This window comes from Cetorhinus maximus, chromosome 6 (assembly GCF_964194155.1).
Source record: "Cetorhinus maximus chromosome 6, sCetMax3.hap1.1, whole genome shotgun sequence".
Classification (NCBI taxonomy): Eukaryota; Metazoa; Chordata; class Chondrichthyes; order Lamniformes; family Cetorhinidae; genus Cetorhinus; species Cetorhinus maximus.
In genome coordinates this window covers 68376604-68392638 of record NC_135884.1, presented here as the reverse complement: position 1 = coordinate 68392638, position 16035 = coordinate 68376604, and the positions used below count along the sequence as shown (strand labels likewise).

The window sequence follows — 16035 nt, the reverse complement described above, 5'->3', positions numbered from 1 at the left end:
ATTCCTCCCTCTCACTAGATCCTTGGTTCCCTAACATTTCTGGGAAATTATTTGTGTCCTCTTTTTTGAAGACAGAACCAAAATATGTGTTCAATTCTTCTGCCATTTCTTTGTTCCCTATCATAAATTTCCCCATTTCTGACTAAGGGCAGAAGAATTGAACACATATTTTGGTTCTGTCTTCACAAAAGAGGATACAAATAATTTCCCAGAAATGTTAGGGAACCAAAGGTCTAGTGAGAAGGAGGAATTGAAGAAAATCAGTGTTAGTAAAAAAATGGTTCTAGAGAAATTAATGGCATTAAAGGCTGAAAAATCCCCATGGCCTGATAATCTACATCCCAGAGCACTAAAGGAAGTGGCCCTGGAAATATTGGATGCATTGGTGGTCATCTTCCAAAGTTCTATGGACTCGAGCAGTTCCTACAGATTGGAGGTTGGCAAATGTAACTCTACTATTTGTCTTCGCTAATCTTTTTCTCTACACACATATATAGATGCTTTTACAGTCAGTTTTTATGTTCCTTACCTCATGCTCCATTTTCCCCTTCTTGATCAATCTTTTCGTCCACTTTTGCTGAATTCTAAACTGCTCACAATTCTCAGGTTTGCTGCTTTTTCTGGCAATTTTATATGTCTCCTCTTTGGATCTAATACTCTCCCTAATTTATTTTGTAAGCCATGGTTGAGCCACCTTTCCTGTTTTATTTTTGCGCCAGACATAAATGAATAATTGTTGTAATTCATGCATACGTTCCTTAAGTATTAGCCATTGCCTATCCACTGTCAACCCTTTTAGTAAGGTTCCCCAATCCATCATTGCCAACTCGCGCCTCATATCCCGGTAGTTGCCTTTAGATTCCGGATCCTAGTTTCGGATTCAACTTCTTCACTCTCCATCCTAATGAACAGTTCTATCATTTTATGGTTGTTCTTCTCCAAAGGACCCCACACAACAAGATTGTTAATTAATCCTTTCTCATTGCGCAATACACAGTCTAGGATAGCCCGCTCTGTAATTGGTTCCTCAACATATTGATCTAAAAAGCCATCACGTACACACTCCAGGAAATCCTCCTCCACAGTATTATTGCTAGTTTGGTTTGTCCAATCTATATGTAGATTAAAGTCACCCATGATTACAGTTGTACCCTTATTGCATGCGTCCCTAATTTCCTGTTTAATGCCTTCCCTTACATCTCTATAAGTGTTTGGGGGCCTATAGACAACCCATAAGAACATAAGATGTAGGAGCAGAAGTAGGCCATTCGACCCATCGAGTCTGCTCCGCCATTCAATGAGATCATGGCTGATCTGATAAACCTCAACTCCACTTTCCTGCCTTTTCCCCATAACTCTTGATTCCCTTACTGATTAAAAATCTATCTATCTCAGCCTTGAATATGCTTAATGACCCAGCTTCTATAGCCCTCTGCGGTAAAGAATTCCACAGATTAACTATCCTCTGAGAGAAGAAACCCTTCATCTCTGTTTTAAATGGGCGACCCCTTACCCTGAGATTATGACATCTGGTCCTAGACTCTCCCACAAGGGGAAACAACCTCTCAGCATTTACCCTGTCAAGCCCCCTAAGAATCTTATATGTTTCAATAAGGTTGCCTCTCAAACCCAACCTACTCAACCTCTCCTCGTAATTAAACCCCTCCATTCCCAGGATCAACCTAGTGAACATTCTCTGGACTGCCTCCAATGCCAGTATATCTTTCCTTAGATAAGGGAGCCAAAACTGTTCACAGTATTCTAGGTCTAACTAGTACCTTGTATAGTTTCAGCAAAGCTTCCCTATTTTTATATTCCATTCCCTTTGAAATAAAGGCCAGCATTCTATTTGCCTTCCCTATCACCTGCTGAACTTGTATGTTAGCTTTTTGGGATTCATGCACAAGGACTCCCAAATCCCTCTGTGCTGCAGGCTTTTGCAGTCTTTGTCTATTTAAACCCCCACCAACGTTTTCTGCCCCTTGATGTTGCTTATCTCCACCCAAAGATTCCACATCATGATTTTTCAAGTCAATATCCTTCCTCACTATTGCATTGATTTCTTCCTTTACTAACAATGCTACCCCACCTCCTTTCCCTATTTGTCTGTCTTTCCTAAATATTGAATACACCTGGATGTTCAGTTCCCATCCTTGGTCGCCCTTCAGCCATGTCTCCATAATTGCAACTATATTATAATTGTTTATATCTATTTGCACTGTTAATTCATCTACCTTATTGCGAATGCTCCACGCACTAAGATACAATGCCTTTAGACTTGTATTTTTAACCTTGTTAGTCACCTTAGCTTTATTTTGCACTATGACCCCATTTATCACCCCTGTTTTTTCTGCCTTCCACTTTTGCTTCTTACTTTTCTTTTGTTTCTATCCTTGTTTCCCCTCTCCTCTGTCTCCCTGCTCAGATTTCCATCCCCCTGCCATTCAAGTTTAAATCCTCCCCGACAGCACTAGCAAACACCCCCCTCCAAGGACATTGGTCCTGGTCCTGCCCAGATGCAACATGTCCTGTTTGTACTGGTCCCACCTTCCCCAGAACTGGTCCCAATGTCCCAGGAACCTGAATCCCTCCCCCCTACACCATTTCTTAAGCCATGTATTCATCTGATATATCCTGTTATTTCTACTCTCGCTAGTACATGGCACCGGTAATAATCCTGAGATTACCACCTTTGAGGTCCTACTTTTTAATTTACGCCTTAACTCCTTATATTCAACTTGTAGGACCTCATCCCTTTTTTAACCTATGTTGTTGGTACCAATATGTACCACGACCACTTGCTGTTCACCCTCCCCCTTCAGAATGCCCTACAGCCTCTCTGAGACATCCTTGACCCTGGCACCAGGGAGGCAACATGCCATTCTGGAGTCTCTTTTGCAGCCGCAGAAACACCTGTCTGTTCCCCTTACTATTGAATCTCCTACCACTATAGCCCTTCCACTCTTCTTCCTCCCTTCTTGTGCAGTAGAGCTACCCGTGGTGCCATGGACTTGGCTCCTGCTGCTTTCCCCTGAGAAGTCGTCCCCTCAACAGTATCCAAAACGGTATATCTGCTAGAGAGGGGGACGGCCACAAGGAACTCCTGTACTACCTGCCTTCCTCTACTCTGCCTGATGATCACCCATCCCCTTTCTGCCTGTTCAGTCTTTACCTGTGGTGTGACCACCTCACTGAACATGCTGTCCATGAAAATCTCAGCATTGCAGATGCTCTACAGTGAATCCACCCAGAGTTCCAGCTCCAAAATGCGGTCAGCCAGTAGCTGCAGCTGAACACATTTCCCACATACATGGTTGCCAGGGACACTGGAAGTGTCCATTATTTCCCACATAGCGCAGGAGGAGCGTATCACAGGTGTGAGCTCTGCTGCCATGACTTCCCTTTAGGCTAAGCTTGTTAGTTACTCCCTTTAAAGAATGCTAATTACGCTAGGGGCCTTATTCCATTCCCAACACCCCCACTACAGTCCAAAGTCCTCACCTTATTTTGTTTAAGCTAATGGATTGCAGCAATTTAATTAGTAGAAAAAGTAGAACTACTCGCCTGACCTTGCTTACCAATCAGCTGTCTCCCCTGCGTCGTGTCACTTTTTGAATCGTGACGTCCTCGCGCCACTTTTAGTCCCGTGTCTCCCTGGAACTCTCACTCTGTCCTTGCGCCGCTTTCAGCCCTGAGTCCAGCTCCCATTCTTTTTAAATCTCCTCTCTGACTCTCAGCTCCCGCTCTTTTTAAATCTTACCAAGGCCGCTGCTCCACTCGCACTGCCTCCCAGTCCCACTCTGGTCTCGGGTCTGGTTTTCCTTACACTTTAAAATCGCCGCTCCATCGCATTGCCTGTCAAGGATGTCACTGAGCAGCTACAGGACATTCTGAAGGAGGAGGGTGAACAGCCAGAGGTCATGGTCCATATTGGTACCAATGACATAGATAAAAAGAGGGGTGAGGTTCTGAAAACAGAATATAGGGAGCTAGGAAATAAATTAAAAAGCAGGACCTCAAAGGTAGTAATCTCAGGATTACCCCCAGTGCCACATGCTAGCAAGATCAGGAATAGGACAATAGACCAGATGAATGCGTGGCTGGAGAGATGGTGTAAGAGGGAGGGATTTAGATTCCTGAGGAATTGGGACTGATTCTGGAGAAGATGAGACCTGAACAAGCTGGACTGGCTGCACCCCAGCAGGACCAGGACGAATATCCTCGCAGGGGTATTCACTAATATTGTGGGGGAGGGTTTAAACTATAGTGGCAAGGGGGGTGGGAACCTGAGGAGGGAGACACAAGAGAGGAAAACAAAGACAGGAATGAAAGACAGAAGAGTAGAAAGCAAAAGTGGAAGGCAGAAGAAACAAGGGCCAGCAGCAAATTGGGCCATAGTACAAAAGAAATGTGTATTAATGTTAAAAAGACAAGTCTAAAGACATTCTATCTGAATGAACGGAGCATTCGCAATAAGGTGGATAAATCAACAGCACAAATAGATGTTAACGGGTACAATATGATTGTGATTACGGAGACATAGCTGTAGGGTGACCAAGGCTGGGAAGTGAATATCCAAGGATACTCGATATTTAGGAAGGACAGGTGAAAAGGAGGTGGTGTGGTGTTGTTAGTTAAGGATGAAATCAGTGCAATAGTGAGAGAGGATATTGGCTCAGAAAATCTAGATGTAGAATCAGTCTGGGTGAAGCTAAGAAGCAACAAGGGATGGAAAACATTAGAGGGAGTTGTAAGGTAGGGGATGACATTAAACAGGAAATTAGAGATGAATGTAACAGCTTTTCTATTCTTTTGGTTATTTTGCCTTCCATAATGGCTTAATAATGGCTCTTTTTACTACAACATACATTTTGAAAAACAGTATATTACATTTATTAATTCTGTACATATAAAACACTAGCAGAGGTAATATGTAACAGTTTGAACTGAGTGCAATCCCACTCAGGCAAATAGCAGAACACTAGCTCCTGTTTCACTTTTCAGTTTCTTGTTTTCAGTGGGGACATCAAGTGCTTTTGATGTAGGCCTGCAAGCAGTCACAAACAAGGAGCTCTAAATCCTCTGGTCCTCCCAGCAGGAACAGTGCTGTAGGATGAGTCAGTCAGGTGTAGGATAGCAGGTTGACATTATAGGAACCATCCACCTGTGGACAGGATAGTAAGGATAGTAGAAAGTATAGTAAGGCTGATTCCTTCATATTCTGTCTGCATCTCAATTCCTTGTCTTTTTAAAATTTTCAATAATCTTTCTTTCCCTCCTAAACATCCACTGTACACACTTTAATCCCTTTGCAGCTCTTTTCCTGTGGCCTTACTTCATGTAAGAGTCCAGACTGTGAGCACTGACAAGCTGGCGGATTGCAGAGGCCATCCAAGCACATCCTCAATCCTGCCTTCAACAACATCTACACAAAAGGACTTCCAGCAGGGGTCACTGAATAGTGATTGGGAACAATATCTCCTCAAGGCTGTGTAAAAGTGAAGGGCCCGTTCATTTAAATCATTCAGTCGCAAATTACAAAACAAATTAAAAGGTACGTTGATCAGGAGTGGGAACTCTGGCTGATTTTGTTCCTTCGTAGCCCAGGAATGCTAAGATCAACTGTAGCTGCCCTAAACTGACAATCCAGCTGAGACTAGCTAACTGAGCGTAGACTGTGATTTGAACCTGTAACCTTCTGGTCTGAAGATATTGGTGCTACATCAGGTCATCACTTACCCCTCTGAGCCACGTTTTTACTTTTAAACAACATCATAATGTTGAGACTGCCTCTTTAGACTTAATAAATATAACGTTTATTAGCAGTGTTCACTTTCCATTCTGCCTATTTGTAAACATACACTGAGAGGGCGATAACAATACTTACATCAAACCGTCCGACGCGGTTGGTCGTTGGATTGTTTCGGACCATTTCAGTTAACACCCACATCTGCTGAACATTGGAAGCTACAACCTCTGGATCTGGTAGTCCCTGTGAAAGGATGTTTATAATTGAACAAAAATGAACAAAGTGTGATGACTGCACCTTATCCTCCACAGCCATGTTTGTACTCTAGTAACCCTCACACACAATTTCAAGCTGACACTTTACCATGTCATGAAGCTATTAATGTATATATTTTGGAAAACATTTTTCTTTTAAAATAGAGGTTTAGTTTGCAGTTATGTCTTAATTGGATTAAAGCTTTGATGTCTACTAGTTTTGATTTGTAAGAGAGATAGCGTGCATTTGAATAGAGCATTCAAGAAGTGGGGTGAAAATAGACGCCTTTCCAGCAGCTACCAAGCAATATGTTTATGTTACTAATAAAATTGATATGAAAGGGGTTTCATTGTTAAAAGGTGAAGTTCAAAGAGGTTGTTGATTCAATGAGAATTAACATTCAATGGGGCTGGCAGGTATAACTTCAGTGGTTTTCGGGTGTGCAGGCAGAGGCAATGTAAGATCAAATGGCCTCCAACTGGCTCCACAGTGAAAAGAACCTCATTTTGAAATCGTAAAGTGAAAATGCTTTACCTGTTTGGTTAAGTCCGTGGGTTGCTGTTGCCTTAATGGAGATTAGTTTGGGAATTTGTTAAAAGTTATGATAGTAGTAATTTGTAGCCATGTGTATATATTTTAATCTGTGTAAATTAGTAAAACGTTTCATTTATTTTAATGTAAAACCTTAAGAACTGATGGTCTAATTTCTGAATTTAAGGTCGCATCTCAAACATAACGCTTAAAATTATAGGTTATGACAGTTGATTAAAGATTCCCTCTGGGATTTTTAAATAACTCTGCTTTACCAACTGCATCGGTCATAACTATTGGGGGCTGTGCCGGGATAAATCATATTTCTAATTCCTTGATTGATTAGGAATTGGTAGATCTTAAAGCTTAAGAGTACGAGAGGCTCTTTGAATGCAGGAGTTGGTGAGGTATTTTAAAAGTGGTGAGACTGCAAGATGGCTATGGTAATTGCTAAGACTTTGTCTGGGAGTGGAAGAGATAACTCTGAGTGAGCTGGAGAAAATAACCAAAAATAATGAAGTTGCATTTCTTTAAAATGTTATCTGATGCAGTTGCACACTCTGGGAAATAAAATTTTATGAAGACTGAAAGAAACAACCTGTAGTGTCCCTTACAAATACTGAACTGGGAGACAGAGGCTGCAGGTGTCTATTTTGTTAGGAGGACTAAAGGTAAGGATAATGGGAATCACAAAATATGTAACTTAAACACAGTACGTTGTCTGACTTTGGAGGGGAGCATGCATAATACAGCTGAGAACGGCACTAAGATTGTCATGTAGAGCCACAGTTAGCAAGGCTGATGGTGGACACCAGGTGAGTTCAGCCTTGTTCAAACAAGGGGAGTGCTTCAAATATTTAGGTACTAATTACTTAAACCAAAGAAAGGAGTCAAAGTACAAGTTCATTCAGGACACCATTTTCCCTGAGGCCAGCACTGTTATTGAATATAACTATAACAACTCCTTGTTTAGTCCTGAAAAACTGCGCAATGGTGCACTGCGGAAGCTCATAGTTGCCATACAGAGCAAACAAAAAAATATATTTATATTTAGAATACATTTTGTCATTCTGACAACTACATGCCTGTGTACAACGCAAATACTCTTAAAAAGGTTGATCAATATAATGTGAGTAAATTACTTTAAAATGGAAAAGTATTTGAAACAACCTCATTCTGATTTTGCAAGTGCTTTAGCTGAAGCTATGGACAATGCTGAGTCCAGTAGTAAGAAATAAGTGAGAAATAAAGAATGAGCATGATTATATAGAATTTGGATCTATGGAGTTCAGTGGCAGACAGCTGCAATGTGTTGTGTGCTAACAAACTTTATTCAATGAAGCAATGAAACCTGCAAAAACAAAGTAATACATCATAACAAAACATCTAGAATAGAAAAATAAATCAAAAGACTTATTTGAACCACAAAAAAGAACACAGTTGTCAGAAAACTCAAATGACAAATGTAACATTGGTTCTGGAATAAAGCTCTGACAGCTTCCTTCTTAACAAGTGTATTGGATTGCTAGAAGCAAGAAAACCCATATGATTGGAGAGGAGACCATTCTTCCAGCCACTGTAGAAATGTGCAAAGTGACGGTAAGTGAAGACACAGCACAAAAGGTGAAGACCTTCCCTCTTTCTAATGACTCAGTTAGCAGTAGAATCAAGCAGTGTTCAAGAGATATTTGCAATTGGGGTAAATGAGACAACTGATGTTGGGAGTGCAGCATACTATGTTCGCTGTTTGGCTGGGGGAAGTTTTAGAAGGTTTTCATTTTGGTCAGGAGTTATCAGAATGAGCAATGGATGATGAAATATTACTGGAAACAATTGAAGTTGGAGAACTGCATTCCTGTTTGCATAGATGATGCTGTTGCAAGGATAGCCAATAGGAGTCGTGTTTTTGCAAGAATATGAGTTGTCAATCCACAGGTAATCATGACACATTGCATGTTGCATTGCCAAGGAACAAAGGAACAGGAGTAGGCCATGCAGCTTATCGAGCCTGCTCCGCCATTCAATTAGATCATGGCTTATCCTCAATGCCACTTTCCTGCACTATCTCCATTTCCCTTGATGTCATTAGTCTCCAGAAATCTATTGATTCCTGTCTTGAACATGCTCAAAGGTTGAGCTTCCACAGTGCTCTGGGGTAGAGAATTCTAAAGATTCACCACCCTCTGAGTGAAGAAATTCCTCCTCATTTCAGTCTTAAATGGCCTACTGCTTATTCGGAGATTATGTCCCCTGGTTCTAGACTCGTCAGTCAGGGGAAACATCCTATCTACATCCACCCTGTCACATCCTGTAAGAATTTTGCAAATTTCACTGAGATCACCTCTCACTCTTTGAAACTGTAGAGAATACAGGCCCAGTTTCCTCAGTCTCTCCTCATAAGACAATCCCGCAATCAAGATCTTGCTTGAAAAAGAATAATCCAAATTACGTGCTGTGTTAAATGCAGCTGTGAATTTTGTGAAGTCCAGACCTGTGAATTGACATTTGTTTACAAAGATGTGTTCTGAAATGGGTGCAGGAAATGAAAAAAATATTGCTTTACATTTAAATATGTTGGTCACCGTGCAGCAGAGTTTTAGGAAGAGTTTTCGAGCTTCAAAGGGAGCTGCTGGCTTTTCTTTCTCTGCACAATCCTACATTAGCTGAAAACATCTTTAACAAATTATGGATAATGAAACTTGTATACATTGCTGACATTTTTAAACCTGCTGAATATGCTGAATCTGTCCACACAAGGGGTAATATAACCATAATTGAAGTGAGTGACTCGATTGTACCATTTAGGAAGAGAATTGATATTTGGAAAATCAGACTGAGCAATGGAGTTTCAGATATGTTCTCACTACTGATAGCTTCTGGATGTAAACACAATGGGAGAGTTGAGTCTGCGAAAGAAAGGATCATTCCTCATCTTGCAACATTGGCAGAATACTTCAATGTTTATAGTGAAAATTGAAAATATAAACACAGGTAAGTAAGGTTGGGTTCAGATTCTGTTTTCAATGTGCACAACAGAAGCAGAGTTAGTGGGACCGTGCTGCCAATGCTCACTTAAAATTATGTTTCAGGAACATAATGCTTCAGGAATAAACACCTTCCCAGTTTTTGTGATCTGTTGCTGTAGAATGTCCAGAGTTAGTCAAATAAGTGATGAAAGTGTTGCTATCTTTCCGAAACATCATTCTCTGTTAATGGCAGCAATGAAGATGAAGAACAGGTCCTACCTGGAAGTGGAGAATGATTTACAAGTATCACTGTCAAACATCACATCAAGGATAGACAGACTCTGCAATGAGAAGCAGGCATACCCTTCTCACCGATATCTGTAACTAAATACCTGTTTTCTTAAACAGTGTTTCGGTAACGTTTTTATATGCAGCACTTTCATATTATGGGTATTAGATGCTGTAACCTCCTCAGTTCAAAAATCAAAAATCCAGAAAAATCCAGTTGTCCGGAAATTTTGAGCAGGCCCCGAAACACTCAGACTTGGCACTTGTGGCGCTACAACAGGTCATGAAATAGGAGAGAGAAAAACAAGATGGATGACAGAGGAAGAAACATTGGCTAATTAGGTAGGAATTAAAGTTAAAAATCAAAGCCTTCCACACTGGTAGGTACATTTCTGGACGAGGGAAGTATTCTGTTTTTTTATATTGAATGTTTATCATTACCCTACTTTCCCCAGCCTGGGCCTGTTGTTAGTGCTAATTCTGGTTCCTGTGTTCAACTGCAATCACATGCTGCGTTTTCCTGTCCTACAGTCACCATGTTCCCCCCCATCACCCACCATTTTCTGCCCTCAGTCCATTTGCAGTCTGTTTTAGTACAGTACAGCACTTAGAAACATGAAAGATACCATATTTGGATAAATAAAACAATTTTATTAGTGTTCTGTAATATTTTGTCACTGTTTTATGTCTCAGGAACAGATTTATATCCAGTTCACACACTTGTTGTTAGACATTCTAATAATGTTCTATATTCCAGGAACATCCAAAATCTAAAAATGCCTCAGTCCCGAGCATTCCAGACCGGAGGAGTTACACTGAGTTAGAGATAACAGAGAAACCAGATAAATACATTTGGGGAATCCTGCAAATCAAAAATAAACGAAAAAGTCTTACATAAAAACAAAAACTGCAAGTGAAAGAAATAAACAGCAGGGATTCAAGGACATCTGAATAGAGGAGAAGCAGGTTAGAGTTTTAGCACAGACTCTTAGTTCTTTCCCAAGCTTTATGGAGCCATTGTATTTCAAGCTGTAAAAATCTGCATCATACTCACGTCACGTAAGTTCAAAGGTCGCTCTAGAGGAGTGAGCTGAGAAAGCCATGGTCCCTGTACCTTCTGTAAAATAGAAATAATTACATGCAACCTGTTAATAAGGAAATATTGAATATATTAGGCCGCACAACTTTAACCCTTAACTTGTGGCTAATCCAAGAAAACACCCAGGCCCATTGCTGTTTTTGGTTTTTGCATGTATCACTGAAATAATCAATATTACAATTATAATTACTTAAACTGGTTGAAGAATATTAACCCAGTAAAATAAAAGCACACATAAAATACAAGAAAAAGAATTAAAAACATGTCAATTGTGTGTTGGTCATCTTCATTTCCATCCCATTGTTATCTTTGCTCTCAATTTTATTCCCTTTTCTCTTAGACATGGGAGTATAGCTCCTTAGGGTACAGGTCCACAGGCTCAGGTAAACCTGCATTCTCACCCAGGTGACCATCTTCAGTCAGTGCCTAAAATTCTAACCTGCTTCTCTTCTATTCAGATGTCCTTGAATCCCTGCTGTTTATTTCTTTCACTTGCAGTTTTTGTTTTTATGTAAGACTTTTTCATTTATTTTTGTTTTCCAGGATTCCCCAAATCTATTTATCTTCATCTATGTACCTTGACAATGAACAGTCAGCGGAATTTACGCCGATGGCCAGCATCACAGCTGAACTTAATCAGTTCTCATCAGAGATGCAAGCACGCCAGGAAGAGTCACTGAAATTGATTAGGAGTAGGAATGCTTTTCTACCCCCATCAACTAACCCAAAATATTGCACCTGCACTAAGGAGTTTAAAAGTAAAACCTTGTCTTCTGTATGGCTCAGCATGATACTGAGGTGTTTGGCCAATCACTTTTTTTTAAACTATAAATTATATTGGTCCACATCTTCCAGTGTCTGGGTAGTTGGAGACTGGACGTACAACCCAAGATGCGTGTTGGGGCCCCACAGAAACCCTAATGCATTGACCTCTGTGGAACTTGCCCAGGAAGTTTGAACTTCTGACAGGCAATTCCCCTGCTCCCCAGGACCCTCTTCAAAACTCTTCAGCTCTGAGTTAGAGTCAGAGACTTCGGGCAGTTCAGTACTTGCCAAGATAGTTACCCAGGGAATATTGGATCGAAAAATCCTAGTCTAACTCCTGGGTAACTATAGAACTGAACCCCCAATTACTCACACTGACCCCCCCCCGCCAACTCCCCAAATACTCCACCTGAGCCTCTGATTTCTCCGACCCAACCTGAATAGCCCCCCAGACCAACTCCTCCAACCTGACCTGACTACGCCTCCCAACACGCTAACCCCCGACTACCAGACTACCCCCCTCGACCTGACCTAACTAGCCAGCAACCCACTTACCCACCTGCCTACCCATCTACCACCCTATCCACTTACTTCACCTACCCTAACACATTGCCCATTCATTACCATTCACCCATTCGCTAATATTCACACTGGACATTTAAACTTACTTACAGAATCTCGTGCCATAAAAAGGGGGTGTGGCTTATCTACCCTGACGCTAGAAGCTGCGGTGGAGTTCTTCATGGGACTGTTTGCTCCGCATTTCTAAAGAAGCTGGGCTGAGAAGACCCGGCCAGAATTGCAGAACAGTGTCGGGGCGTTGAAAAGTTTGAGTAGAGTGGCAATCCAATGATCACTGCTGCTTCGCAGAAGAATTGGGCCATTATTCTACCTTGTCCATCTCTATCGTTCCCATCCTAAAAAAGTTTCAAATCTTTTAACTACCTTGATTCTTCTTGCTAGTTAAGAACTGTTTCTCAGGCAACAAATTGTCTAAATTAAGATTGCCAACCAGAACAGAATACAAATGAGGCCATATGATTACAAAAGATAGATGCCACAGAAACGGGGCAATTGGCCCAACTAGTTCATGCTGGTGTTTATGCTCCACTTGACTCTCCTCCCATGTTTAATTTAAATCTACCATTGTAACCAGCTTTTCCCTTCTCCCTCAATTAGCTTCACCTTAAAAGTAACTACCCTATTCACTTTAAGCACTCAGTAGCAAGTTCCACATTTTTGTTTTAGTTTTTCATGGGATGTGGGTGTCACTGGCTAGGCCAGCATTTGTTGCCCTTGAGAAAATGGTGGTGAGCTGCGTTCTTTAACTGCTGGAGTCCACCTGGTGTAGGTACACCCACAGTGCTGTTAGGAAGGGAGTTGCAGGATTTTGACCCAGCGACAGTGAAGGCACGACGATATAGTTCCAAGTCAGGATGGTGTGTGGCTCGGAGGGGAACTTGCAGGTGGTGGTGTTCCCATGCGTCTGCTGCCCTTGTCCTTCTAGGTGGTCGCGGGTTTGGTGTCAAAGGAGCCTTGGTGAGTTGCTGCAGTGCATCTTGTATATAGTACACAATGCTGCCACTGCGTCGGTAGTAAAAAGAGAGTGAATGTTTAATTTGGTGGTTAGGGTGCCAATCAGGCTTTGATGGTCCCAGATGATGTCGAGCTTCCAGACTGTTGCTGCAGCCACATTCATCCAGGGGCCCCAGGGGTAAAGGAGTTTCTTCTGAATTCCCTATTGGATCTCTTGGTGACTATCTTATATTGATGGACTCTGGTTATGCTATTCCTCACAAGAGGAAACATTCTCTCTGCATCCACTCTATCAAAACCTTTCATAATTTTAAAGAACTTAGCCTTCCTTTTTCAAGGCAAGAGACCCAGCCTGAAAATCCATTCCTGATAAGTATATCCACATATTCCTGGTATTATCCTTGTCAAATCTTCTCTACACTCTCCAGTGCCTCTCCCTTTATATACTATATGTGCACACAGTTCTCTAAGTGTGGTCCAACCAATGTTCAATACTGGTTTAGCATAACTTTTCGATTCTATTCCTCTAGAAATAAAGCCCAATGGTTACTTTGTTTTGTTTTATGGCCTTGCTAACCTGTGGCACAACTTTTACTGATGGGTGTATTTGTTTTTAGAGATCCCTTTGTTCCTCTACACTAGTTAGACTTGCACCTTCCTAGTAATAAGTGACCTCCCTATTCTTCCTACAAACATGTACTGCCTCACATTTACCTCTGTGCAACGTCATTTGCCAATTATATGCCCATACTGCAAGTTCATTAATAATCTCCTGTAATTTGTTGCAGTCCTCCTCAGTATCGATGACCCTCCCAATTTGGTGTCATCTGCAAATCTAGAAATTGTATTTTTGATACCAAAATCCGAATTGTCATTGTGAATTGTGAACAGCAGTGGTCTCAGCACTGATCCTTGTGGAACATCACTTCCTTCCTTCTGCCATTCCAAATAACTGCCCTTTACTACCACTTTGCCTTCTGTCCTGAAGCCAGCAAACAAGCCATTCTGTCATGTGTCCAGTGACTCCTTATTCTCTGATCTTATTCATTAGCCTATTATGGGGCACATTATCAAAGGTCTTTTGAAAATCCAGATAAATTACATCTACTGCACAATGATTCTCTGTTACCTCCTCAAAAAATTTAATAATGTTGATCAAGGAAGATTTTCCCTTTTGAAATCCATGCTGACTATTCATTATTATATTTCTCATTTCTAGATGTTCTTTTACTCTCTCCTCTTCTAATTCTTTCATGGGATGTAGGCGTTGCTGGCAAGGCCAGCATTTGATGTCCAACCTAATTACTCTTGAGAAGGTGGTGGCAAGCCGCCTTCTTGAACTGCTGCAGTCCATTTGGTGAGGCTACACGCACAGTGCTGTTAGGAAGGATTCCATTATTTTTCCTATCACTGATGTTAAGCTGACTGGTCTATAGTTCCCTGGACATGTTCTGTTCCCCTTCTTAAATATTGGAATTACATTAGCTATCTGCCAGTCTACTGTGCCATGAGTAGTAATGCTTCAGCTATCTCTACCCTAGACATGGTTGCAATTCACCTGGACCAGGGGCTTCGTCATCTTTGAGTTTGTTTAGTTTGTTCAATACATCCTCAATTTTTATTTTACATGCAGTTATCTCACTACTTATTTCATCATTCTATGTTATGTTCATCTGTTCTATCTTCCTGGTAAATACTGAAGTGAAATAATTATTTAATATTTCTGCCATTTCTCTAGTGTTGCCTGGTGTATTATCTTGCATAACCCTTAATGGTCCTATTCCTATCACAGCCTTCCTTTTTATTGATGTGCCCATAAGATATTTTATATTCCTTGATAAGTTAATTTCATAATTCCTCTTTGTCTTCCTGACTGTTTTTCTGACTTCTCTCCTAATCACTTTGTATTCTCTCTGCACTCCTGTGCTGTCTATTTACTTAATGTAAGTCTCTTCCCTAGGCTCTCGATTGTTCCATTCCATCTTTATTTCTCCATGGATTCCCACTAGTGTTTAGTTTGTTCTTTCTATTTAGTGGAATATATTTTCCCTGCACTCTGTTGGACAGTGTTTTAAATGTTTCCTACTGTTGCTCTACACTGATGTTTGCCAATATGGTAGCATAATTGCCTCCAGCTTCCCCATTTTATTAGACACTGTGTACATTGCTGTACAAAAATTTTAACTCATTTTTAATGAGAAACCCCACGTGGTCTTCCTGTTAAAACTAGTTTTCTAACTTGAAAACCTGTGAACTAATGCTGTCAAGGAGGCGACTGAGCCTTGGCTAGTGGGCTCTCGTCCAAGCAGTAAAAACCCACTAGAAAATGAATTCTCTCAAGGACAAAGGCAAGAAATGGAACCAGCAACAAGAATATACCAGCTCAATGTTGAAAGCCAATCCTGGGCAAAACTTAAGCTACTCACAAAAGGACTCTCTGACAGGAATGTTGACATAGTCACCCTGCAAGAGACCCACCTTGGGGACCACTCCAGCCATCGAGCCCACCTTCCCGGGTACCAACTCATTACAAGCAGGGATAACAAGACATACAGCCTAGCCATGAACATCAAGGGAAGCTTCACCAGAGATGCAGAAGACCTAAAATCAGACAGCCCCTGCTCCATCTCCACCAAAATAGGTAAGCTGACCATTACAAATGTCTACAAACCACCAAATATTGCAACACAGCTTGCAGCATACCCAACATTGGCGACTTCAACAGCCGACATCACAAGTCGGGGTACTCAAACAACAACACTGTGGGAGGGCAACTGTCAGACTGGGCCTCTGTGCATGACCTAAAACTTGTGTATGATGCAAAGCAGCCTGGCACATTCCATTCT

The 16035-nt window shown here is 41.3% G+C and overlaps 1 protein-coding gene across 2 annotated transcripts in view; it reads right to left on the bottom strand.

Moving 5' to 3' along the window:
- Positions 1 to 4865: 4865 nt before the first annotated feature.
- The window catches only part of LOC144681804 (nicolin-1-like), a 30211-nt gene continuing 19041 nt past the window's right edge, over positions 4866 to 16035 (bottom strand). For both annotated transcript variants that reach the window (XM_078543819.1, XM_078543820.1), the window contains 3 exons: positions 10844 to 10906; positions 5888 to 5992; positions 4866 to 5164 (listed from right to left, as the gene is read on the bottom strand). In XM_078543819.1, the coding sequence (XP_078399945.1) occupies positions 5123 to 5164; positions 5888 to 5992; positions 10844 to 10906 (210 nt within the window). In that variant the 3' untranslated portion in view covers positions 4866 to 5122. The remainder of the gene's footprint in view (positions 5165 to 5887; positions 5993 to 10843; positions 10907 to 16035) is intronic.